The sequence below is a fragment of the Diceros bicornis genome, chromosome 3 (genome assembly GCF_020826845.1).
Source record: "Diceros bicornis minor isolate mBicDic1 chromosome 3, mDicBic1.mat.cur, whole genome shotgun sequence".
NCBI lineage: Eukaryota > Metazoa > Chordata > Mammalia > Perissodactyla > Rhinocerotidae > Diceros > Diceros bicornis.
Genome location: NC_080742.1, coordinates 34964114 through 34990284, shown reverse-complemented (window position 1 = coordinate 34990284; position 26171 = coordinate 34964114). Strand labels below are relative to the sequence as shown.

The 26171-nt window shown below is 37.1% G+C and overlaps 1 protein-coding gene across 1 annotated transcript in view; it reads left to right on the top strand.

The window, feature by feature from the left end:
- COL28A1 (collagen type XXVIII alpha 1 chain) overlaps nt 1-26171 on the top strand; it is a 152170-nt gene that overhangs the window by 20200 nt on the left and 105799 nt on the right. The window contains exons 8-12 of the mRNA XM_058568763.1: nt 791-835; nt 3693-3737; nt 4809-4862; nt 19759-19827; nt 20944-21012. Coding sequence (XP_058424746.1) covers nt 791-835; nt 3693-3737; nt 4809-4862; nt 19759-19827; nt 20944-21012 — 282 coding nt within the window. The remainder of the gene's footprint in view (nt 1-790; nt 836-3692; nt 3738-4808; nt 4863-19758; nt 19828-20943; nt 21013-26171) is intronic.

The following is a 26171-nucleotide window of genomic DNA, read 5'->3' as shown; positions in this document are numbered from 1 at the left end:
GTTAATGTCAGGTTAACTGAGATAATGTCTGTAAAATAACATTAATAATAAACCTGAAAGCATAATTTAAATGTTAGGTTTTTAAAATTAATATTCCAGGAAAGGCAGGGCAGTAGAGTGTGATGATGTAAGATACATAGTATGCTTGCCACCATGTCCCACTCTCTCTGTCACAGCAGACCTTGCAAATTCATCATGGCTCCTTTCCCCACCAGGTCATGACATGGTCTCAGAACCTTTCTCTCACAATTCTCTGGGTAGACACTACTAATTGATCAAAGTTGGTACTCAGGCTGGAGCATGGTGTAGTGGAAAAAATAGGGACTCTGAGCAGACCTGGGTCCAGACCTTAATTCTTCTTTTTACTAGCTATATGATAGAGGGAAGTTATTTTGTTGAGCTTAAGTTTTCTCATCAATAAAATAAGAACTGTAAAACTCATCTCATTGGGCTGTAATGTGGATTCAATTAAATCACATATGCAAAGGGCATATAATATATGGTAGATGCTCAGTAAACCTTAATTTCTTTCCTTTTAATTTCATCCATCTCTCAAAAATGTTAGACCTCATTAGGTGGTATCACTGATTTAATTCTGTCAACTTAAGGATGGCTCATGGATAAATTTTTTGAGTTCAATGACCAAATAACCCAGAGGATTGAGGATAAAATTGTGTATAATTCATCAGAGTGTTTATGTCATAAGATTCTGCTGAGAATCTTTAAAAAAAATCCTAACACTAAATGACTGCAAATGTCTTCTTATCTATTTCATTTATTTCTTTTTTAGGGTGGACGTGGAGAATGTGGCAAACCAGGAATAAAAGGTGACAAAGTAAGGAACATGTTTTTCAAATGCTAACAGCTGTGATCCCTTTGGGGCTGAGTTTCCTAAAGAGGAAATTCCTGGGATGCATTATGTTGATTTCACTACTGGAGTTGGAGAGTCATTGGCTCCATTTTCACATCTGCAAAACATGAAGCAGAAAACAAAGCCATACCTAACTCTAGTTAATGGATCCCCCAAATGCCTTTCTTATGGACTATTAAGACTTTGCTTTGTGGTACTCTAACCTTTGAGGCCAGGCCTACTGAATGTTATGGTGAAAAGAATAACTTAACCAGCAAAGTCAATTCAAGCTCCGATTGGGTCAAAGTAGAATTGTTTTCCAGATGTAAACACTGAGAACAAGCACTTTCCAAAGGAGAGTGAAGAACTCTATGAAATAAGTTAACGAGATAGTTATAAATAATGTGGCAGAACTAGATATAGATAAGGACTTGAAATTTTGAAAATGCAGCAAGCTGCAGACAATTGGGTAGGTATTTACCTTTCATTAAAAAATAAATATGAATAAAGTATTTAAACTGGAGACAATATTAAATATGTTAGGGAGTTCTTTAGTGGACCAGAAATACATAGAGAATGCATTTGAAACATAATGACAAAGGATCCAAAAAAGTACAGGGTAAAAATAGTTTTCATTATAGTTAGGACTATTAACAGCATGCCACCAAGATACTAAACTCTTTCAATATCTATATTTTAATTATGGGGGAGAATCAAGGAGACAAAACGAGGCAAAATGTGAAAAGAAGAGGATAAGATAATGACACTGGCCCATGTAATTAAACACTTTAAATAGCTTCAGATTTTTTGAAAGCTTTTAAACTGTAGAGTTAAAGGTCAGGTAGATCTGAAAAACGTAGGCTTGGTAATTATCTCCCGGCAAAATGAAAAGTGTGATAATGAATGGATTCTTCCTGGAGGATAACTGAAAGTGGGAGATAGACATGGACTTGAAAATACAGAAGAAAGGGCACATAGAGACCAAAAATGAAAGTCAAACATTAACTGGGAAAACTAGTTGAAATAAAAATGGCTGACAAAGAGTTAATATCAAATTTCATTGACCAGGATATCAAGGATTGTTAAATGCTTTATCATTTTCTGTGCCAAAAAAAAAAAAAGGAAAAAATACTGCTAATTATAAATATAAGATGCAATTGATTACAAGATATATCCCAATGTCAGAGATGTAAAAATCTGAAAAAATGCATGTCTAGACTCTCTAGAGTCTAGAGCTTGACATGAAGAGTTCAAGCAAGTTTATAAGCAAAACGTACAAAGAACACGAAGAGACACAAAAGAAGAAACATAAATGATTAACAAATGAAAAAATATTCAGACACATTAGCCATCAGATAAGTGAAATTAGAATATTAAAATATTATTTCGGGGCTGGCCAGGTGGCGTAGCGGTTAAGTTCATGCGCTCTGCTTCAGTGGCCCAGCGATTGCAGGTTCGGATCCCGGTGCAGACCTACACACGGCTTACCAAACCGCGCTGTGGTGGTGTCCCGTATAAAGTAGAGGAAGATGGGCATGCACGTTAGCCCAGGGCCAATCTTCCTCAGCAAAAAAGAGGAGGATTGACAACAGATGTTAGCTCAAGGCTAAGCTTCCTCAAAAAAAAAAATTACTTCACCTATCAAATTAGCAAACACTGAAATAGTACATAATATTCAGTGTTGATGGGGATTCTATAAGATGAAGATGTGCTCTCTCTACTCAGGTAGTGAGAATGGAAATCCGAACAAACTTTATGGAGGCAAGTTTCACTTTTTCTTTCCATATATGGTGTAAGAGACAGAAGGGAGTGAGAGAGAGTCTTGTGCTAAGAGTTTCTGCATCAGTCATCCTCTTCTAGGAAATTATCCTTAGGAACGAATCTGAAGTTGGACAAAGATTTATACACAAAGATGTTCATTATAATATTATTTAAAATAACAATCATCAGAAACAATTTAGACATACGTCAAAACTAGAGAAATGAGTAAGTAAATTATGATAGATTCATATTCTTGAGTATTATTCAAGTAACACTCTTAGTAAACTAAGAGTTTTTAATGACATGGAAAAATATTTTTGATACAATAGAAGACCAAATAAGTAGGATACAAAATTGGATATACACTTTGATCAAATTATTTGAAGAAAAATCTATTGAGAATAAAATTGGATGAAAATATTCCTAAAATGTGAACAACAGTTGCCTCTGTGTGATTTTTTTTTTATATTTCTTTACTTTTTTCTATAATTGTCAAAGTGTGCCTTTTATGAACAAATTATCTTTCGGTAAGCAGAAAAAAAGTGAAAATCTGAGAAAAGAGAGACTAGACTATATTGTATTCTCATAAAAATAAACTGTAAAAGGTTTCCTAGTTATGGAACACATTGAAATATTTTCTATTAGAAGAGTGCTGAGTATAAAGAGTGTTTTGCCAAGTTCCATGTCTTGAAGATAGCAAAGGAGTGATCTAGACATCGTGGAAACTCAGTAAATTGTTAATTTAACTGACATTGCCTTGCTGGAAGGAAATAATATTCCACTGCTTTCTGAGGAATCTTAAGAAACAAATCCTTTACTCGGATCAAAATGTCAATATATTGGCCAAAGACTTACATCTAAAATTGTGTTTTTATGGAGCCTTTTACTAAAGGAAGGCTTGACCCCCAGTTGGCTTGTTAATTAGGATCATTTTGTTAACAATGACTCTGTTGGCTTTGATATTTGAATAACCTGGGAAATCTGGCCCTTACTGAGAACACATCCCCTTCTCGTCCATCTAAAATCACAGCACTTTCAAGATGGATAGTTAGAGCAACTCACCGTTAATTTTATTCCACAGGGATCCCCAGGGCCATATGGACCAAAGGGACCCAGAGGACTTCAGGTAAGGAGGCTAAAACCAAATCTAAGTCTGGATTAGAATCACCTAGGGAACTTTTAGAAATCCTCTTGCCCACTTGCACCCTCTAGTTCAATCAGAATGTCTGGGGATTGGAGCCAGGCACCAATATTTTTAAGGATCCCCAGGTGATTCCAATGTGCAACAAAATTTAGAAACAATTGCCCTAATCTTTTGAATAACTAATTCAGGCTCCCTAGAGATAAGTACCAGCAGGTGAGCCTGCTTAGTGAGTAGCTGAAGAGATAAAAGTTAAAAAATTAGAGTCTGGGAAGATGGGTGAAGTCAAGTAGTTAAAAGCAGGATGCAACTATTTTTGCATTGCTACTATAATATGGTTGGAAGAGCTATGCATTTTATCTAAATTACAGTATTTGTATCGTTCCGTCGTTATAAGTAGTTAATGCTCAATAACATGGAATGATTCTTTAAGGCATTTATTTAAGTTAGACATATCCAATAGATTTCAGAAAATAATTTGGATCAGTTTTTTCCAGTCTGAGGACTTGCCTCGTCTAAAGTTGTAATGGGGGGAGGATGTGTGTGTGTGAAGAGTTAATTTCAGTATTTCAAAAAGTCTACTGAATATTATTTCTTTACACACGATTTCCTAGAGAGCATCTAGTTAACCATCAACTCCTTTGCTTTGGCCTGGAATTGTGTCAGTGCAGGGCAGTAACCCTGGTTATCATGGGGTCATTGGAAGCTCCAACTTTCAGTTATATGTGCCTTACATATTTAAAAAAAAAATGTTGTTTATTCCAAATCTTTCAAAAAAGGGATCCAGCACAGGAATAAGTTTGGAAACACAGGTTTTGAAAACTAACACCTCATTAATAAATGTTAGCTCTCTGCTTAAGTACTGTTTCAGAAGCTGCGTATTTAGCACAAACAATTTTATCTCATTCCATTTCTCAATCGTATGTAACCCTAACTTAACTCTGAGTTATTTAGTTTGGCTTCTAACTCCAGGATCTCGAGGGACCCTAATGAATGATTCATTCCTGGATGGCCTTTTGTACACAGCAGTAATTCTTGCTTTTCATCTTGGAGCAGGGCATTAGTGGACCTCCAGGGGATCCAGGCCTGAAGGGATTTCAAGGCAATAAGGTAATCATACCTTTGGATAAAAACAGGCAGAGTGCCTTCCCCCTCATGAGGAATGGTAATACAGGTTTTTATTATGCAGAAGTCAACGGACTCTCTAAGAACGTATCTTTGGAAACACGTAATATCCTGCAGGTGTATACACAAAATCATATTCATGTACATGCAGGAAGTCAGTAACACAGATTTATCATTCGTTATTATATTATTCAAAGGGGCATTATTAAATATAAGCCATTATCCAGAATCTTTGCAGTGTTTCCTTCTTAATTCTGCCTTGTAGTCATTTTACGGCTCACTAGCAACTGAAAAGTAGTGACACAACTCAAATCACTCTATTTCCCATATGTAATGTCAACTCAATATACAGTTTACAAGAGAAGGGAATTTATAACTGTCATACCAACAAATATCATCAAGCTTTTTTTTTTTTAATTACAGAGTTGTAATCTCAACCATCAGTACCATGCTTGTAGTGTCATTCTACGGATAACCAGGCAAGACAGAGAGGGAGGGGTTAATTAGAGCCAAATAGAACCAAAAAAATGCTACAGCAGGGATCTTTAAAAGACCTAGTTATAAGGCTTTGTTTTCCAATGAGAGTGGCCATTAATTTGCTGAAAACAAGCTTTTTAGTGCCTTTTAAACTCTTTTCAATGCTTATGTAAATTTCACGGATACAGTAAATATCCAATAAATGGTGTTGGGTTGGTGACTGGAGATCTGTGGAATTTCTGGCAGTAATAACAAGAGAAGATGCTGTCTTAATGGACACTAGATAAAACCAATTTTTTAAAGCTGCTATTCAATTTAAGTTGTGGGGAGCAGTTGCGCTACTTGAGTGTTCTTTTTCTAGAGAGAGGAAAGGGAGAGATAAGTACAGTATTTTTTTTTTTTTTAAGCTTCAGTACATGGTTGTGTATTCTAGCTGTTAGTTTTAGTTCTCTATGTGAGCTGCTGCCACAGGACAACTGACAGACGGGTAGGGTGATTCCACGACCAGGAAACAAACCTGGGCCATGGCGGTGAGGGTGTCATATCTTAACCACTAGACCATCTGGGCTGGCTCAAGTATTTTTGATGAGATAATGACAATGTGTGATTTCCCAGGCCACTTTTAATTTGCAAATTAAAATGGAATGGGCTTTTCAGCGGGTGTGTGCTTAAGCTTCATCTGGGGAGACTGTCGTTTCCAGTCCTTGCCTAAGATTAATTCTCTCTGGAGGAAAGAAATAGCTCTTTTGAATACTGAGAAGTTTTTATAAAATTGCTTTGGCTGTAGGTAAAATCCTGACGCAAGAAAAAAAAATTTTTTGACAATCCACACTTATTTGTAGGATTCTTTGGTTACCTAAGATCATAATTTTTACATGTTTGTGAAAATGAGGCTTAAAATCAGGGATCAGGGTTGGGGTTTGCAAGAGTGATACAATTATAGAATGTCTGAGCCACAGGGGATATTAGAGATCATACTGGCCCAAAGTTTTCATTTTGGAAAATGAGAAATGAAGACTGGAGATCAAATGGCTTGCCTGAGGCAGAGGCAGAGCCAGGTTCATCAGCTCTGGAGGGCATCTGTGGAGGTGCTGGGTGGCAGCAGGGCATGCAGCTTTGGGAGATGGTTGGTGGCAGTCCCTGAAAATGCGCCATCGTTTGATCACTTCTCTTTATGTCTCATACAATTACGACTTAGGTTTTTCTTCTTCAATAAATTTATCTTAACAAAATTTAGCTTTCAATTCCAATGCTGCCTTAATTATTAGAAAAATAAATAACGAGTCAAGTGTTTTGGGGAGGTTGTAATTTTCTGACATAATAACACTTTGTGCTTAACTTTTACAACATCATCATAAAAGGAGTCATTTTTTCAAAAGTATTTGAGGACTTCATTAATTTTCCAAGGCCCTCTCTTTAAAAAATTTTTTTTAAATTGTGATAAAAGATATGTAACATAAAATTACCACTTAGGATTTAATCACAAAATTCACTGCCAGCTGAATACACAGAGGTCATTGCCAATTGAAAAGACGTCAATTTCTAGACAATGTTCTGGGTTGTTAGGAGGAAGTGAGGTGGGAGTGAGCTTCTCTTTTTCTTCTAGTTATATTTCTAGTTTAAGGTCACAAATTTAGTGGCCTCTTGACTCTTACTTTGAGACTATTACGAATTTCTACTTCTCTTGGGATCTGTCAACCAGAGATGCATGTCACATTGATCACTAATTATTTTTTAATTTTATACATTTATTAGTGTATTGTCTTAAAAGTCAGGTTTCAGGGAATGATTTCATCTTGCACCCCAGAATGAATTCTAAATCTTAAAGACTTAATAAACTATTTTTTTCTCAATCTGGAAATAATGTTATGTTTTATAGTGCCATCTCTTTTCACCCATTACCATTTTATTACAAAATGCTTTTAAGAAATTGCTATTGCAATTTGTGCAAAAAAAATCTCTAAAATCTAGTAATTCTATAGTTTCTAATGGGCACAGGGATGATTATTTATTTTGAAACTTCTATAATAATAGATAACATTTATTGTATATTTACTATGTACAGATCTAATTCTAAACAGTCATTTAACATAATACCACCTTTGAGGCATGATCTATTCTTGCCCGTGTGGTATAGATTAGGCTACTAAGGCACATAGAGTTTTAGCAATGGGTCCAAATCTACACAGCTAGTAAGGGACAGAGCCAGGATTCAAATCCAGCCAGTCTACTCTTAACCACCATGTTATATTTATCTCCTTAAGAAAATTGCTGAATTTCCTGGATAGTTAACCTGAGATAAATGCATTTCATTTGGACAGTATGGAAATTGCATCTGTCTCCTCTTCTAGTGTACTCTAGCTGGAAACAGCAATCTGTTGAGAGGTGCATTTCTACTTGGTTATAATGTTCATCTGAAAATGCAGAAAAAGAAGGAAGGGAGTCACTTGGGAAAAAGAAACCAGTAATGTACGTTTTCAGATATTTTGTCTCTTATGAGACCTTAAAATAGAAACCTTTAGACTTGTAATATTTGCAAAGATTCCATGAGAATTTCTAGGTGGGGCCTGCCTAGGTCTTTGAATTTATGAATGAAGTCTCTCATGAACTACGATCCTGTTCTGCTGCTCTAGTGGTTGGATTTTCTTCATTAAAGGGTTTGCAAAAAAGCTGATCAAAAAACAAAAGGGAAAAAATAGCATGTGATAAATCAAGGAAAAATGTGATTCTGGCCCTGTTTCACAAATCATTTCTCTCATTAATATTTTCCACATGTAAAGTAGCTCCTATTCTGCCCTGAATGATCTTGTTGCCTTAGAAACAAAACATAGATATTTCTCAGAATGAAGCCTTGGCTCTGAGGCAATGGCAGCCTCTCCCATACATGAGGGTCATGCAGTGCCGTTCGTAAGAGAGCATCCCATCAGTCTTTAAAGTCAATTAGAATTATAATCATGTGAGTGCCCAAGAAGCCTTATCCCTAGGACCAAATTGAAAATGGAATACAGGAGAGAACACTATGCTCTTTCTGAGTAAAGACAGAGTGCCTAAGAACCCTACGCTGACTTCCAAGTGCTGTTGTGGTGGTTCGGGTTGCAATCACATCTGGCCACGGAGTGGGCCCTCTAATAATTAGAAAGAATGGCTCAAGTTTGGCTGGACTTTCAAATCACAGAGAACAAGTTACCAAAATTAGTTTTGAACAAATAAACACAGTAGAATGCTGAGTGTGCCAAGCCCACATTAGGTAATTTTTGCCATTTTGTGTTGTCTTCCTGAGCTTATTTCTGAAGGATATTTTCTTCTGAAATCTCATGCAAATCTGCTCTTTCCAAGACCTGCTTTGTGCTCCTGGGAGGAGGGACTGCTTACTGTGGCTTGAGCAGGAAACAGTTTGTGACACGGTTAAGTGTCCTAACACTAGAGCTTCAGTGCTAAGGCCAAAAGAGCACTAAGAATATCCCTGATGTGTTTTCCCAAGGCAAAGTGCCACATGTTAATCCCAAACAATTAAAAAACTACCATGATACTATATATTAATTTATCTTAATACATGAATTGCCTCCCTTCTTCTAACCTCTTCCATTGTTCTACTCTAGGATGTTCATATATTTCCTGCAGGGATTTTTTTCCCGCTAAGTGTTTTGTTCCTGTGCTGCACTCAAGTGTAAGAAACTCAAAGTCCTTTTACGTATGAGGCTTGGTCTTACTTTACGTTCAGTTTAGCTTCTGAGACGTTAAGAAAACTGTAGAGAAATAGCACCAGTCTGGTCCAGTTTGATAAATGGATATGGTCAGGGAAAATAATCTCCAATGAGTCAAACATCCATCCATCCATCCATCCAGAATGAACAAAGGACCCAGTATTAATGAATAAATGGAACCTATGTTTCAAGAGGAGTAAGCAAGGGCAAATTAAGCGCTTAGACGGCTCCAAATTTCTGCCCCACATCGTGATTCTTGGACACCCTACTCTTCCTTATCCCATTCTGTCAAGCTTCCATCCTATTTTCTGAGTTTCCCAAGCACAGTAGATATTTTTAAAATAGGTGGTATTCTTAAGAAGTTAAGTAAATAAGAGCTAAATGTGCAATCTTGAAATGAAAACTAAATTTAGTATACATCCCTACACAACATCCTGTTTTCTTCAAAATGCTCTATGAAAAAAAGTCAGTTTAAAAAAGAAGGCTGGCTGTCAACCTTTGACATAGCTACTAGGAATGCATATGCAGATATTTTTAAGCTGGCAGGGTGCTAATCAAGTTTACTTTTAGCTTCCACGCGTTATACCTTTAAACATTGCTAGCCTTCTTTCAGATCTGAACCATGGGCAGGAGAATTGGACAGATATGTGCAAGTCCATCACTTTTTTTTTTTAAAAAAAATCTAAAGCAGAAGATCTAGTGACAATGGGTCAGGAGCACCACTATCACATCTGAGAGAGAAATTATTATATGCATACTCAGTCACGCACATTTAAGATAAGCAACAAATAAATATTTGTTGACTGACTGATTGAATGAATGAATGAGTGAAAGGTTTTAAATGCAATAAGATCAAACAGATCAAACAGGCAGGAGCCTGAGAGTCACCTAATTTGTCAATTTTGAGGTCATTGGAAACCTTTGAGAGAGCAGTTTCAATAGAGAGATTAGGGAGATGACAACAGCTTGTGGAAGGGATCAGAGAGAAGGATGCAGTAGTCAGGAATTTTGACCATTCTTTCAAGATGTTTGGAAAATAAAGAGAAACAGGCAGAGTGTTGACATAACCCATCAAAGGCTTCTTGTGCACTAAATAATCTAACGTGTTCCAATTTCTTCTACGAGTGGCATGAAGACTTGGGACTTAAATTTTTTTTTTATAGTTTAATATATACAACTCAGAGTCTCATGTTTTTTATAATGTCAATATTTTCACTAAAACAGAAAAATCACTAGCGAAGATTTAGCAGTTTTAAAAATACATTCTTCTTTTGGTCATTATTTAAATACTTGATTTGACTCAAAGTTAGCTTAGTAGCTTTAGTAGGTCAGCCTACTAATATAACTAATACTTCAGTTGTGGTTTGGAAGTAGTTCAATACCACAAATGTGAACAACTATGAAGAATTTTAAACTTTCTCCTCAAACAAGCATGTTGTGTAGTTTTATTTCAGTTCTCACACAACTCAAAAGCCTAAAAATCTCCTAACATTGTGATATTGCTTTTCAACCACTAAAAAATCTTGATTTGTAATAGGATATATTCCTTACAACTTGACAGGAAGTAAATCAGGTGAAACATATGTAGACATCAACCGTTCCTAGTGTAGAATAATTAATCAAACAAAACTTTTTTTAAGTTCACAACTCTCTTAACAGAACAACTATATTTTTGGCTCCATGTAAAGTATTTTAAGTACAGGGTACTGGAACACATCAGCTTTTCCAGGTGTCCAAAAGCAATAATGGGCCTTCTGATTCTCCTGGCAGGCTAACAACCTTGAACAAAGTTGTGACTGCTCAGTGTGTAGCAGTGCAAAGGGAAGAATCCCTTTACAATTTTAATTATAAATATTTGTTTAATGAAGAATCAGAGCGAAGCTGCCAAACCACGTGAATGTTTTTCCTTCAAGGATGTCAAAGTCTAAATGCTATTTCTGTCCTGGGCCTAATGAAAGGGAAAGACTCCTTAGTAATCCAGCGATTTTTGCTGTGGAAAGGGCTTTGACCTACATGCACATCTGCCCACCAGGGCTCTAAATGAGCTCATTAACTCATTTGACATGAGACAACTGATAGTGACAACTTGAAGTGGCTGCCAGAACATGTGGGATGTCAGCCAATGGCTTCAAGGCAGATGATTTTCATTCCCAACTCTCTGATGCATACGGTTCTCAGCAGATGGGGTATACTGTGTGTGTCTGTGTGCCTGTGTGAATGCAGACTGCCAAGGTGAAAACTCTGATGGATCACGGAACCCAAAATGCTGCCAGCATTTCCCACAAGGGTGCTAAGTCTAACCCACATGCCCAGTCAAGCTGGGCACTAATGTGGAACAGAATCAGTTACTGCAACGTCTTCAGAGGGATGTCAGATGTTTTTTTTTAATAATTACATCAATGTCTTTAGTTAATTCAAGTAAGTTGCAATAGCAACATTGCAACAGGGAAAATTAAGTTTATTCCATTGGTAAGGCTCTTCTTATTGTGGTAAAACATACATAACATAATATTTATCATTTTAACCATTCGTAAGTGTACAATTCAGTGGTGTTAAATACATTCACAATATTGTGTAACTGTCACCACTATCTATACCCAAAACTTTTTCATTATTCCATCGTAGACTTTGTACCCTTAAAAATATCTCTTCTCGTTTCCACCTGCCCCCAGTCTTTAAGGGTCAGTTTTTAAGAAACCTGTCACTCTGTTATATGAACCCATCTTTTCTCATAAATTGATGTCCTTGTCTCAGATTTATGGAGAGGGTTCACCCAGAATATTTTCCAGCAATTCATTTTGTGCTGGAGGAGTCCAAATAGTGTCCACCAGAGCCTAGATTCTTAAAAGCTCTCTCGATGCATGGCTGAGTGGTCCTTTCTTTTGTGGAAAATGACACACAATTCCTTAGATTTTATTGTATATGATGAAGTGTGACTTTCCTATTAGATGGAACCATATGAATCACCATTTTTGTAGGCTAAACATGATCTAATGTTGTCAATTTCATGTGGTTTAACCCAACAGCAATCAAGAAAATGAGTTGAGTTACTAAAATCTGGTACAGCACTATCATTTTCATTACATTACATTACATTCTTCACCAATTCTTTGTTATTACGGAGTTTTTTCTTCTTTGGAAAGCATAAGTGGGTGGAGTGTGTAGACTGTGATCTTTTCTCTTATCTAAGTGGATGGTGTTCAGAAAAGATTGTAATTCGAGATTTGAAATAATGGTGGTTCCAAACTCAGGGCAGTTGGTTAATAACTGGTTTATATGTAGAGTTACATTGTGTGATCACATATTGCCAATTATAATTTATATTACCTTTACCACTAATTCAGTGACAACACTGATCCAGGCAGACTTTATGTGCCTGGAATGGCATGTGAATCAGCTTGTAAAAGTATATTTCCTCTTGGCTTATATTTTATTTTAGAGATTCTTGTCTTCATATGGATCTTCAACAATGGGTAGATTGTAACTGACTTGTGTTTTTCATCCTATAACCAAGATACGAATTTAGTCTGCAATCAAATGAGTTTTTAAATACTTTAAGAAGAGAATTGAGAAGACTCAAAAGGCAGTTTTGCATGGTGGATAGAGCACCAGCTCTAAAACCAGACTACTGGGGTTCAAACCTGACCCATATTGTATTAGCTCTGTGGTTTGGGCAAGTTACTTTTCCTCCCCACACCTCAGTTTTCTCATCCATGTAATGGGTTAATAATAGAACCTACCTCTTAGAGTTGTTTTGAGGATTATATGAGTTAATCTATGTAAAGCACTAGAACAGCACCTGTTACCTAGTAAGTGCCATATGTGTTGGCAAGAATTATGCAGTTAAGTATTTTGACAACTCTTTTTTTTAAAATTAATGTAGAGCAAGTCTAACCCGATATATTTTCTAAAAATAAGCCTCTTGTTATGTAACACTTCCTCTGAAACAAGAGAAGTTAGGTTCTAAAAATAGAGCTTGATTTAGAAAGTATTTGAAGAATATGTTTCCTGTCCCCTCCACCCTGCTATTCCTTCTTTCCAAAAAAAGGGCCTTTCTTGACTTTTCTCCGAAGACTTTATATACAGTCATCACTTCATTGAGTTCCAGCTAAGAATGTATCTTGGCCATAATTGAACCATTTGGCATCTACAAAATGCTCATCCATCATTTTCTTCCATTTGGAAAGTATGAGAATATTTGCCACAAGACTTAAAATATTAACGTTGGTGCTATACGTGTCTGGGAAATGATAAAAAGAAATTGCTAAAATATCTTTCCAATGTGAAGAAGAGCCCAAGGTATGATTAAATTGTTCATAATTATATTATTCAAGAAGAGATAAAGTTCTGTCCTCAAAAAATTCAAAAAGTCTTGGACAACCGTTCATTATTTATCATCTTAGGAAAAGGAAGCATATTGACTTTGGTTAGAGCCAGTGCCAGGAATGAGGAGTGTTGGGTTTCTCTAGCTAACCTTTCCTTACAGCGTAACCTTAGACCACCTATTGGGATTTCATTACTTCTTCAGCAAAAAAAAAAAAAAAAAAAAAAAATTAGTTGTGTCTGGGTAAGTTTGTAGGAGAAACTGTGGAATAAGTACTTGATATCACTATGTAATGTATATACAGTTGTTCTTGGTTGAAAACCTAAGTAAACCAGAGGGAACTCCAGAGGGGCAATTTCAAACCCCCATCTTCCCCAGGCTAGACCAGATTTCCTGTTTTGTTCACCTCCAGCAGCTAGCACAGTACCTACTTCCTAGTTGCTGCTCAGTATATGTTTGATTCATGGATGGTTGAGTAAATGATATCAATTAGCTAAGCACCGAGAACGCAAAGCTGAACAAAATCACATGATGTCCTCCCCACAGTCTAGGTGGAGACATATTAATATGTTTGGAAATGCAAAGTTGCAATTGTAACAAATGCTCAGAAAAAGAAGAAAATGATGCTATCAGTGCCCTTAGAATAGGGATTTCACCTGACCAGTGAGGACTCCCTGAAGTCCTGGTGCTTAAAATAACATCTGAAAGATTAATAAGGATTAACTAGGGAAATAGAGAGGTAAGCACATCTCAGAGAATAGCACATGCAAAGATCCTGTGGCAGGAAGAAGCATGACAAGTACAAGGAACTGAACAAAGGCCAATACTGCTAGGGTAGCTAGTGAAGAGGCAACCAATAACAGATGAGACTGGAAAGGCCACAGGGGCACTCTGTGCAGGGGCTCACAAGCCTTGCAAGGAGCTCTGTCTTTACCCTAAGAGCAAAGGGAAAGGCCTTGAAGGGTTTTACTCGGATTAAAATTAAAAGATTGCTCTGGCAGCAATGTGGAGGAATAAACTGGAGTGTGCTAGAATGGATGCATGTAGAATACTAAGGACTTTGTAGTAGTCTGAGCAAGAGATGATAATAATTTGGGGTAGACTGTAGAGGCGTGGTAGAGGATCAGAGAGAAAAATGGATTTGAGAGATTTAGAGGCATGTTGATAGGTGTTAGTTATGCATTACATATGGTAGGTAAGGGAGTGAGACATGTCAAGAACGACTCCTAGGTTCTGGCTTGACACATGGAAGGATGCCTTTCCCTGAGATAGAGAATGCTGGAAGATGATCAGCTCTGCGAGTGGAAGATTATGCGTTTGTCTTTGGAAATGTTGTGTTCCTTTTGAAATTCTCTTTCTCCTGACTCCTTTTACACTGTTTTTGTCAGCTTCCATTTCTTTTTCTCGGCCGCTGTCCTCCCCAACTCCCGGTAAGACATCTTTGTGTTCTTCCGTTCCCATCCCACGTAAATGTTGGTACTCTCCATGGTTCTGACCTGAACCACCAGCCTCTTTAATCACTCTAAACCTGCGCTGTCCAATACAGTAGCCACATGTAGCTATTGAGCACGTGAAATGTGGTTAGTCTAAACTGAGATGTGCTGTAAGTCTTAAATACACAAAAGACTTCAAAGACATAGCATTAAAAACAAAATCATTAATAAGATTTTTATATTGATTATATGTCAAAATGATATTTTGAATACATTCGGTTGAGTAAAATATATTATTACTTTCTTAACGTGGCTACTAGTAAATTTTAAATTACATATGTGGCCCACTGTGTGTTTCCACTTGACAGCGCTGCCTCAGACAGTGACCCTATTGTCACTTCATTTCCGGTCCCTTGAACCCACAGAGCTATTTGCTGTCCCTAGAACATTTCACATCATTTTATGCCTCATACTCTTTCCGTTTCCTGAATATTTGTTCCTCTTCTTTCCTACCGGATTAGATACAATTCATATTTCTTTGTTCAGAGAAAATATCTCCTCTACTATATGAAACTTTCTCCATTTCTTAAGGTAGAATTAAACATTTCTGCCTCAGAATCTTACATGCTCTAATATCTTTATTGTAGCTAATTCACATGATTATATTTTCTTTTATATTCATTTGTCTCTTCAGCTAGATTGTAAGTGTCTGCAAAGTGCAGGTGCGATCTGATTTATGTCTATAATTATATAACTACACACTCAGTACCAGCTTGTTGCTCAAAGAAAGTCTGATAAATAACAATTGAATCTATACATAGTAAACAGCTACCATGTGACTGGTTATGACTTAAATGTTTTACAGAGAATACCTCAAATCCTCTCAACAACTCTGTAAGGTAGACATAATTATCCTCATTTTGCATATGAGGATCTTGCAAATGCTCTGACTGTTAATAAATTATAGAGCCAGGATTCAACTGGACTGAATGACTATAAAGCCATACTTTTTTTTCTGTGATTCCATACATGTTAAAAAATGGATTTAAAAGTGGAGATTATATTCCTACATCATAAAATGGAAAAAATACCTATTTCCTAGGATTGTTAGAAGATTAAATGAGATAATGTATATAAAGTATCAGGGCAGTGCTTGGAAATAATAGATTTTATTAAATATTGGCTTCCTTCAATCTTGAAGCCCATAGCATATAGTCCTTAATTTCTGAGGAAAACCGAAGTGGTCAACCTAAGCTTCTTGGTGACCCTACACGTGCTTACACTCGTGTTCACACACATTGCCACTCATATGGAGGTCATGCGAAACAGACTCCCTCTGGGGTCATCCACTTTAATCCAGTCCTCTTTGGATGTGCCTCTGATGGTTAAAGAAAGTGAAGTAGAGAAATAATAAGTAGTACTGAGGGCATTCAATCTGTGGGTGTGTTTGCGTTTGTTGGTGAGGGTTGGGGCAGGAATAATAGCAGAAAAGAAATCAAGCCTGGTGTCTTACCAAGGCTATCTTGCCTTGGTGAATTCCCAGAAAACGATTCTGAGTAGAGTACTGTCTCTTCTCTTCCTGTTCTGTACTACCCATCTATGGTATTTCACAATCAGGACCACTTTCTTCACCACCTCAGGAATCTTTGTAGGAAAGGGAAAGGAGAAGTGTGAAAGGGATAAACGTTAATTGTAGGCCAATGGTGGTCTGCGGGTCCTATGTTGAGATATTAGGCTCTTGAGAAATAAATTTAAACGAGTGAAATGTGAAGATACATTGCTACAGGGCTGTGTTCAGGTAAGGGAAAGCAATGTCTCTATAAGCTTTAGGTCCCTGTAATTCCCCTGAAAAAGCAATATTAAGAAATCTCTCAGTTGCTATTGGTACTTGACCAAGGCTAAAGGGAGCTCATCGGCTCATGGGTAAGATAATTGCTTCTCCTCTTGATTCTCCTGGTTCACATATTTCAAGGTAACAACTGAACCAATGCCTTGTCCGTAGTCAGAGGAAATTTTCTCACCTAACTGTGTTCTTGTTTGTTTTAGATCAAATATATAGATAAGTACTAAGTGGAGAAGAACTTCCATTACCCAAAAAAACCCTCAATTTCTCCTCCAAATATATCATTTATATACTTATATGTCTTTATATAGATTTGTATAATATATATATAAATAAGTCTTTATATAAAAGACCTCTGATCCATTACAGCACCAAAGCTACACATAAAACGGACAGGAAATTAATGAAATAAGTGAACTTAGAGCCTTTTTTATTATTATTATTTTAATGGTATGTTTTATCTCTAAAACTAGTCCTTTGAGTTTAGTGACCATGTCTTAAACTTTTCTGTATTTAATTCATTACCCTCCACATCGCAAGTACTTGGTGTTCTTTTGCTGAGTGATGGAAACACTCACCCATATGCCGTATAACTGACAGATTGATTCCAGCTTGAGTGGAGAGCACAAGAAGTTGTAAGGAAAAAGTTCGTGGAAGTGAAAATTTGGAATCTCTAGGAAACTGAATATTCTCTGGCACGTAAATCAAACTTTGAGATTAAGAAAACTTTGAATTTAGGGAGAACTTCTATGTCTGATACTACAAAGAGAGCAATTCCACAGCCAAGAAAATGTGAAAAATAAGAATGGCAGTACCTGGCTGCTCCAGAAAATTTACTCCGTATAGAGAAATAAGTACAACCTTGAGTTTTAAAGGGAAAAATTCAAGTTGGTTTATCTGCCAGATTAACTTGTACTCAAAATGATGAACAGAAAGTACTTTTAAATTCAGTCCACTCAAATGCCAAAGCATCATAAACTCTCACGATCAATTGATTTTGAGACAGGTTTTCTTTGTTTTGATTCATCTTGACCCTGGGCATGTCCTTTGGGGAGCTGATTTGACTCTGACTCTTCTTCTTGTCTCTTCTCTTTCCCCTTTGCAATTGGTTAAAGTCCATAGACTTCCTTAAAGTAAAGCTTCTACCATATTAATAGAATATTGCTCTAGTTACTGTTTCCTTCAAAATCGCAAGCCTCTGGGGTGAATTGACGCTTTAACATTAGTGAAAATTTCTTTGTTCCCCTCAATCGGGGAGAAGGTTAGTCTCAATTTCCTGTGCCATTTTACTGTTGGTTAGTACAAGGATGAAGAGATAAATCTTTAACTTGAATGAAATTTTAGATAGGAAGTATTCATTAATTCAAACACAGGAGTATTCAGAAATATTCCTTAAAGTAAATTAAAGGTATATATATATGTATATAACAAAAATAGAAGGAAATGCACCAAAAAATAAAAGTAGTTATAGATGGATAATTTAAAAATTTCTTTGTATGTATGCTTTTCAATATATGACACATTTTCTACAATGAAGATACAGTATTTTGATAAAGAGAAAAAATTAGCATTATAAAAAAAGAAATTATAATCAATAGGCACTCTCCTTTTCCCTATCAACATGCCACAGGACCAGAAGCCTGAGAGACCTGAAGAGCCACATTCCTGTGGGTGATATTGAGGTGTGAGTTTAGGCAGGCCAGGTAACCACTCTGGGGCTCAGGTTCCTTACCTGCGAAATGTACGAGTTTGAGTGCAATGGTCTGGTTCAGTTCTATAACGCCTGAATTCTATCATGGGCCTGCCACATAATAGACTGTATTTGTTTTTTTTGTTTTTTATTTTGGTGAGGAAGATCAGCCCTGAGCTAACATCCGTTCTAATCCTGCTCTTTTTGCTGAGGAAGACCGGCTCTGAGCTAACATCTACTGCCAATCCTCCTCCTTTTTTTCCCCCAAAGTCCCAGTAGATAGTTGTATGTCGTAGTTGCACATCCTGCTAGTTGCTGTATGTGGGATGTGGCCTCAGCATGGCCGGAGAAGTGGTGCGTCGGTGTGTGCCCGGAATCCGAACCCGGGCCGCCAGCAGCGGAGCGCACGCACTTAACCGCTAAGCCACGGGGCCGGCCCAATAGACTGTATTAATTGAAAATGCTTCTTGCTTCTACTAACAGACTCCTTGACTAATAGTGGCTTAAATCACGAGAATTCTTGTTGTTGAATAAACAGAATGTTTGAAGGTAGATAGTCTGGGACTGGAACAGTAGCTCTACGAGGCTGTCTGAGATACAGGCTCTTTTAAATCTTTTCTGTGTCATCCTCTTCAATTGTTGGCCTTCATCCAAGAGATTGTTGCCTCATGGTTACCGGATAGCTATCACATCTCCAAGTAGGAAAGAAGAGGCAGAGACAAAAGGATTCTCTTCACATCCAGTGAGGTCCCTACATCTCATTTGTCAGAAGGGAGCCAAAGGACCAACCCAGACTAATCAGTGACAAAGGGAAAGGAGATTCTAGATTTGCATTCAACCAACTATCATTCATCCTACATCTTTGAGGGCAAAGATAGCTGCCCATGACCTGAACAGATCCGAGTTCTAAGAGCAGGGAGGAAAGCAGGGAGAGGATGGACAATGTGTCTGCCAGAAGCACTTAATAAAGATGTGTTGAATGAATGAGTGAAAGTCTCATTATGACTCATGGATTCTAAAACCTTTTGCCTCTGTGGACCCCTTCCTCCATAAAAAATATTAAAAATTATATTTTATAATTGAGTTGGTATAAAGACAAATATAATCCCGACTGAATTCATTGTTATGTATTCATTATTATTATGCTTATTTTTTAAAGCAGAATTCTGATTTAAAAAATTAAATGGAAACATTTTTGTAGGCCCTAGATACTGTGCTTACTGTGCCCAGTGGCTAACTCAATCTTGGGTCTATGTTGTGTTTCCAACTAGATTGTAAATGCTTGAGGACAGTGACTGTGTACTAGGTTTTGTTGTTGCCCTCAAAGCGCCTATTACATCACTATACATCTAAGAGCTGCTCAGTGAATACTGTAGAGTTGACCTAACATATCACTCTTTTTTTCCCTAGGGTGAGCCAGGTCCTCCTGGTCCTTATGGTCCTCCAGGAGCCCCTGGTATTGGACAGCAAGGTATTAAGGTAAAGATTCCTGTCTCTTTGCCCATCGATGATTATTGAATTTTTTGTAGGGGCTGGGGGAGCTGTGATTTGAACTCTGCTCAGCCTTACCCTCATAGACATAAGGAGGCTGCCTGCAGAAGTATTTACAGTCTGGGTGCTTAGACACTGCAACACCCTGGTCAGTGGGTATTATCCATGTGTACTTTGATTTGGTTGGAATGAAAAATTTGCTTATTTCCAAATGCCCACCCTCTTGCCACCCTCTTGTAATCTAGTTCTGTTGAGTTTTCATGGACTTTAAATATCAACATGCAAAAATGTTATTGGGATGTGAAGCACCTTAACACATCGAATATCACCTGCTCACATTAAATAAGCATAGAGGGGCAGAAACCAGAAGGACCAGGGCACTGAAAAGTAAATACTGACAGAAAGATTTGTAGGGAACTATAAAGGATTGGGACACCTGACACCATGGGGTGCTCTGCATCATGCAGGATGTAATAGAGCAGAAGTGCTTATTTTAAATGGCTTTTCTATGTCCCTGGGACAATAAGATTTTGCTGCAGGACTAAAACAGAGAGCAGCACAAAACAGTGCACTTCGAAGGTACTCGAGTGTCACCACAGATGGGATTTAGACAATAAGCACATTGAGACTCCAGAGGAGGTGTAGTTTATATTGGCAGAGTTACTGGAGAAGGGCTCTGAAGGAGATCAAGTGTGAAGCAGAACTGAAAGGAGAGGTGAACTGGAACAGAGTGGGGATGAGGAAAGGGCAGCATTCCAGGATGGTGGCGAGGGGACAGGGAACAGCACGAGCATTGTTAGCTTGGTCACCTCAGTAACCAAAATGAGTTTCACACAGTCCGTCCTGCCAATTACCACACAATAGTTTCTGAAAGCAGAAAGTGCCATATTGCATTTAGACAAGAAGGGATGATGAACATTTTAGGGTGATTTGTTCACTTAAATTCAAGCCATTTCTCCTCCTCTAGAATTTTTTTATCTTTATGAATGTGAAAAGTTTAACTACTTTGCTATTTCTCTTTGTTGAAATCTCCAGAGTATTTTGTGATATGTTTATTCTTTATTTAAAAATTCAAACTTTCTTTTGATTATTTCTTTCTCTTAGGGGGAAAGAGGCCAGGAAGGAAGAACAGGGGCTCCAGGACCGGTTGGCGTTGGTGAGCCCGGCCAGCCAGTAAGTAGCAAGAAATTCTAGATGGAATAAGGACAAATATAGATCTTATGTCCTCTTTCTGGTTAGAATAAATGGTTAAATTAAGCCATCTTGTATCTTTTTTGGACAACAAAAGACGGTAAATATGCAAGGACCAGATCCAAGGGTTATTTTTCATAATACTTGAAATAGGGACAAACACACACACATGTATAACATGTACAACAGGCTTTCTCTTAACTGTAATCTCTTACAAGATTAATCAGCTTGTCCAAGAAGAAAAGAGTTGTCATGCGTCAAAATTTCCTAGGAGATAGGATATCTGGATTCAGGCCTAATGTCTATATTTTGTAATTGTCTTTCCTGTAACCACGAGAAAATCACGGAGAATGAGGACTTGGTTCATTAGCGAATCCATGAGTATACTCTAAAGCTAGGATTGATGATGGTAAACAGGTCACACCTGTGTTATTTGCATCTTCTACCTTTAGTAGCTTTAAAGTTTACTGTTGTTGGAGAAGAAAAAAAAAACTTTCTATCAAAAGAGATCTGGAGAGGGAATGAATAAAACATGACTATTCTAGTATAAAAACCTTCTTAACTTTTCAAGTAATCCTTCTCCAAGGAAAGAACAGTAACTGACTCGCTGGGGCACAAATGAAAACAACTGGCTGTGAATAACTGGTACCAAATTGGTTTTGCATTGCATAGTTCCTCATATGTAAATGTTAATGGAAACACGTGCTTCCTTGCAATGCTCTGTAAGTGAAATGGCAGCATATTGTTTGAGGGTTAGGCTTTTCACTAATGTCTGGGTAGACTAACTCGAAAAAGATAGTATCATATGGAGGAAAGATACACAGGGCTAATTATCTAGAGATCAATGATCTAGTCTCAGTTTCCACTAACTAGACAGTGCCCTTAAAGGTAAACCACTGAGAGAGGAGGAAACAAACTCCCTTGCAGACACTGCTGTTTCTTCACTGGAGAGGCTGGAAACCTAGAAAACTGAAGCGACATCAGCTAGAAAAACACAGGCCTGATAGGTTGCCACGTGTAGAGGGTGTGCAGCAGAGAATTTGGGAAGTATTTAATAGGAATGAAAAATAATCGTTTCACAATGCTCTGAATAAGTAGGAATAAAAATGAGCTTTATATTTCACTGCAAAGCCATTATGAACTGTCCAAAAGAACCCTAGAATTTTGAAGCAAACACGAGACCTCTTCCACATGCCTACTTTTAACTTAATAAACAGCTTCTGTCTTGCTGCTAAATCCTAGGAGAGATTGCATGGCTAATCATGGGACAATGCATGACTATACATGTTGAATTATTCAATGTGAACTGGATGTTATTTGTTCCTTCAAGGTGTCTGGGCTATTTGCCATAGAAATCCATGATTAATTCTTGAAAATACAAATAGTTTCATGAGTAATTGACTTAGATTCCCACGGCATCTGCTCCGTTGCTACTTCTGCCACAAGCTACACCTATGGCCCCATAGATAATATGATCAGTTGACTAAGGAAGAACAAAATTGAGCATGTTATGCTGGCCTAGCTGGAAATAGACTCCTACAGCATTATATCTCTTCGTGAATGCAGAGTATGAAGATATTTGTATTCTATGTAAATATTCACCAAAGGGCATCCATTTTAGAGAAAGTTCTAAATAATCAAGTCAACAGGATGTCAGTCAACCTCTTTTCCCAGCTCCACTACCATCCACTCAGTTTTAATGAGTGGCAGGGGTTGAGGTTATACATGGAACCAACATGACCTGCCTTTCAACAAAGCTAACCTGGATACTACCACTGCTGAGTGCCCAACCTGCAAAAGCTACAGCCTGATGTCATCTTTCTTTGGAAAAGGCCAGTCACACTTCTGATAGTACGTTGACTTCATTGGAGTTATTTCATAATAGAGGAGGCCATGATGGCCGTAATGGGAGTAGGGAGGACAGGCAAGTATGGATTTGCCATTACTCTCCACCATTGAGAAACTTACTGAATATCTCATTCATCATTATAATCCCATATACCTGTGCTTCTAAATAAGTAAATAATTTAAAGTAAAATAAAGTAAAGCACCGCCCCCCCAACCCCACCCCAACACACACAAAGTAAACTACTAATTTCTTTGAATCTCTATTTTGGTTATGTAGTGCTACATAACAAACTACCTCAAGACTTCGTGCCCCAAAACAACAATTTGTTTTTCTCATGATTCTGTGGGTTGACTGGGGAATTCCATATAACATGAAGTCAGTTTGAGTGCTAGAATGGTTAGAATGTTAAAAATGGTCTCACACACATCGTTGTCACTTTCACTGGCTGTTGGCTGGGGCTCAGCTGAGGCTGTTGTCGAGAATTCTCAGTTTTCCTCCACTTGGGCCTCTACGTGTGGTTGCTTGGACTTCCTTACAGCATGGCAGCTCAAATCCAAGTGGAAGTGTTCCAATAGGCAGAAACCACAGATCACTTAAGGGTCTGCTTCAAAAATTATACAGCATCATATCTGTGATGCAGTTGGCTGAAACAGTATAGGACCAACTCACATTTGAGTGGAGTGGAAAAAGACTCCACCTTCCAATGGGAAAATGGCAAAGAACTTGTAGACATGTTTAATTCACCATAGTCTCAAATTTCAACTTCTGTAAAATTAAAAGATTGGGTTCTCCCTAGCTCTATGATTTTAAGAGTTGGAAATATGGAACCAAAGTTCTGAAAATGTCAGAGAAACAAGTCACAACTTTTTATTTTTTAATATAAAATTGAAGAATGTTTTGTTGAGATTGAACTTTGTGTTTTGCTATTATTTACACTTTTCAAACTCAGCAATAAACTTAAGAATGAGTTTCATTTATTCATTCTAGTTCTTAAAATGGTTTTATTTTTAAATAATAAAATATTTTAAGCATGCTCAAAAGCACAGAGAAGGATTTAGTAAACTTCCGTCAGATAGACAAATCTTAACCTTTTGCTATACTTGCTTTAGATTTTCTTTAAAAGATATAAAACCTTAAGGATACAGTAAAGTCTATATAACCTCGTCTAGAAAATATAAGAGGAAGAAACACTTCCCAAGTTATTTTATGAGGCCAGTTTTTCCCTGATACCAAAACAAGACAGTGACAATACACAAGAAGAAAACTATAAACCAATATCTCTCATGAATATAGCCACAAAAATTCTTAACATAATTTTGGCAAATAGAATTCAGTGATATATAAAAAGAATTACACAACATGGCCAAAGGGGCTTCATCCCATGGATGCAAGGCTGGTTTAATAATTGAAAATCAATCAATGTTAATAGGCTAAAGAAGAAGGATCACATGATCATATCAAAAGACACAGAGAAGCATTTGATAAAATTCAAAACCCTCATAAACCCTGATAAAAACTCTCTAGGAATGGAGGGGGACATTCTTTAACTTCTGCAAAAAACCTATAGCTAACATTATACTTAATGGTGAAAGATTAAATACTTCCCTCTAAGATCAGGAATAAGATAAGTATGCTTGCTCTCACCAATCTTATTCAATGCAGTGCTGGAAATCCTAGCCAGCAGAATAAAGCAAGAAAATAAAATAAAAGGTGTAGAGATCAAAAAGAAGAAATAAAACTGTTCCAATTTGCAGATAACATGATGGTCTTTATAGAAAATCCCAAGAAATATATAAAAGAGTCTCCTAGACCTAGCAAGTGAATTCAATGGGGTCATAGGATACCAGATCAACATACAAAATCAATTATTTCTATATTCTAGTAACAAACACATAAAAACTGAATTAAAATACAATATCATTTATAATCATTGACAATAGAAATACTTGGGTATAAATCTAGTAAAACATGCATAAAATTTATGTCCTGAAAACTATAAAACACTGCTGAAAGAAATAAAACAATATTAATGTATTGAGAGAGAAACTGTGTTCACGGATTGGAAGACTCAACATCATAAAGATGTTGGTTCTCCTTACAGTGATGTAAAGGTTTAATGCAAGCCTTTTTAAAATCCCAGCAAGATTTTTTGTAGATACGGACAAGATTATTTTAAAATTTATATTGAAAGGCAAAGGAGATAGAATAGTTGAAACAATTTTTTTTTTTTGTGAGGAAGATCAGCCCTGAGCTAACATCCATGCTAATCCTCCTTTTTTTTTTTTTTGCTGAGGAAGAACAGCTCTGAGCTAACATCTATTGCCAATCCTCCTCCTTTTTTTTTTTCCCCCAAAGCCCCAGTAGATAGTTGTATGTTATAGTTGCACATACTTCTAGTTGCTGTATGTGGGATGCGGCCTCAGAATGGCTGGAGAAGCAGTGCGTCGGTGCGCGCCTGGGATCCAAACCCGGGCCGCCAGTAGCGGAGCGCGTGCACTTAACCGCCAAGCCACGGGCCGGCCCAGTTGAAACAATTTTTAAAAAGAAGAATAAATTTGGAGAAATCACACTACCTGTGTTTAAGACTTATTATATAGCTCCAGTAATCAAGACTGTGTGGTATTGGCAGGTCATGGAAGTACAATCAACGGAACAGAATAGAGACCCCAGATACAGACCCACTTAAGTACAGCCAACTGATTTTTTGATAAAGGTGCAAAAGCAATTCAATATAGGAAGCATACCTTTTTCAACAAATGGTGCTGGAGCAATTGGACATCACAGAAAAATGAACCTCAACCTAAGTCTTACACCTTATAAAAACAATTAACTCAAAATGAATCAAGGTGGATTATGGATTTAAATGTAAAATAGGAAACTATAAAACTTTAAGGATAAAACATAAGATAAAATCTTTGGGACCTAGGGCTTGGTGAAGATTTCTTACATGTCTCACACAAAAAAACATGATCCAAAAAAAAAAAATTGATTAACTGGACTTCAAAATGGAAAATGTTTGCTTTCTGAAAGACTGTTAAGAGAATAAAAAGACAAGCTACTGACTGGGAGAAAGTATTTGCAAACTCCATATCTGACAAAGGATTCGTGTCTAGAATATATACAGAACTCTCAAAACTCGGTAGGAAAACTAAAATTTAATTAGAAAACACATAAAGCTTTCAAATATATATACCTTCTATATATGTGCCTAATATGTGTATGTGTATTTAGTAAATATCATATATATGTATATATACACACACATATATGTGTAGCTATATCTGTACGTATA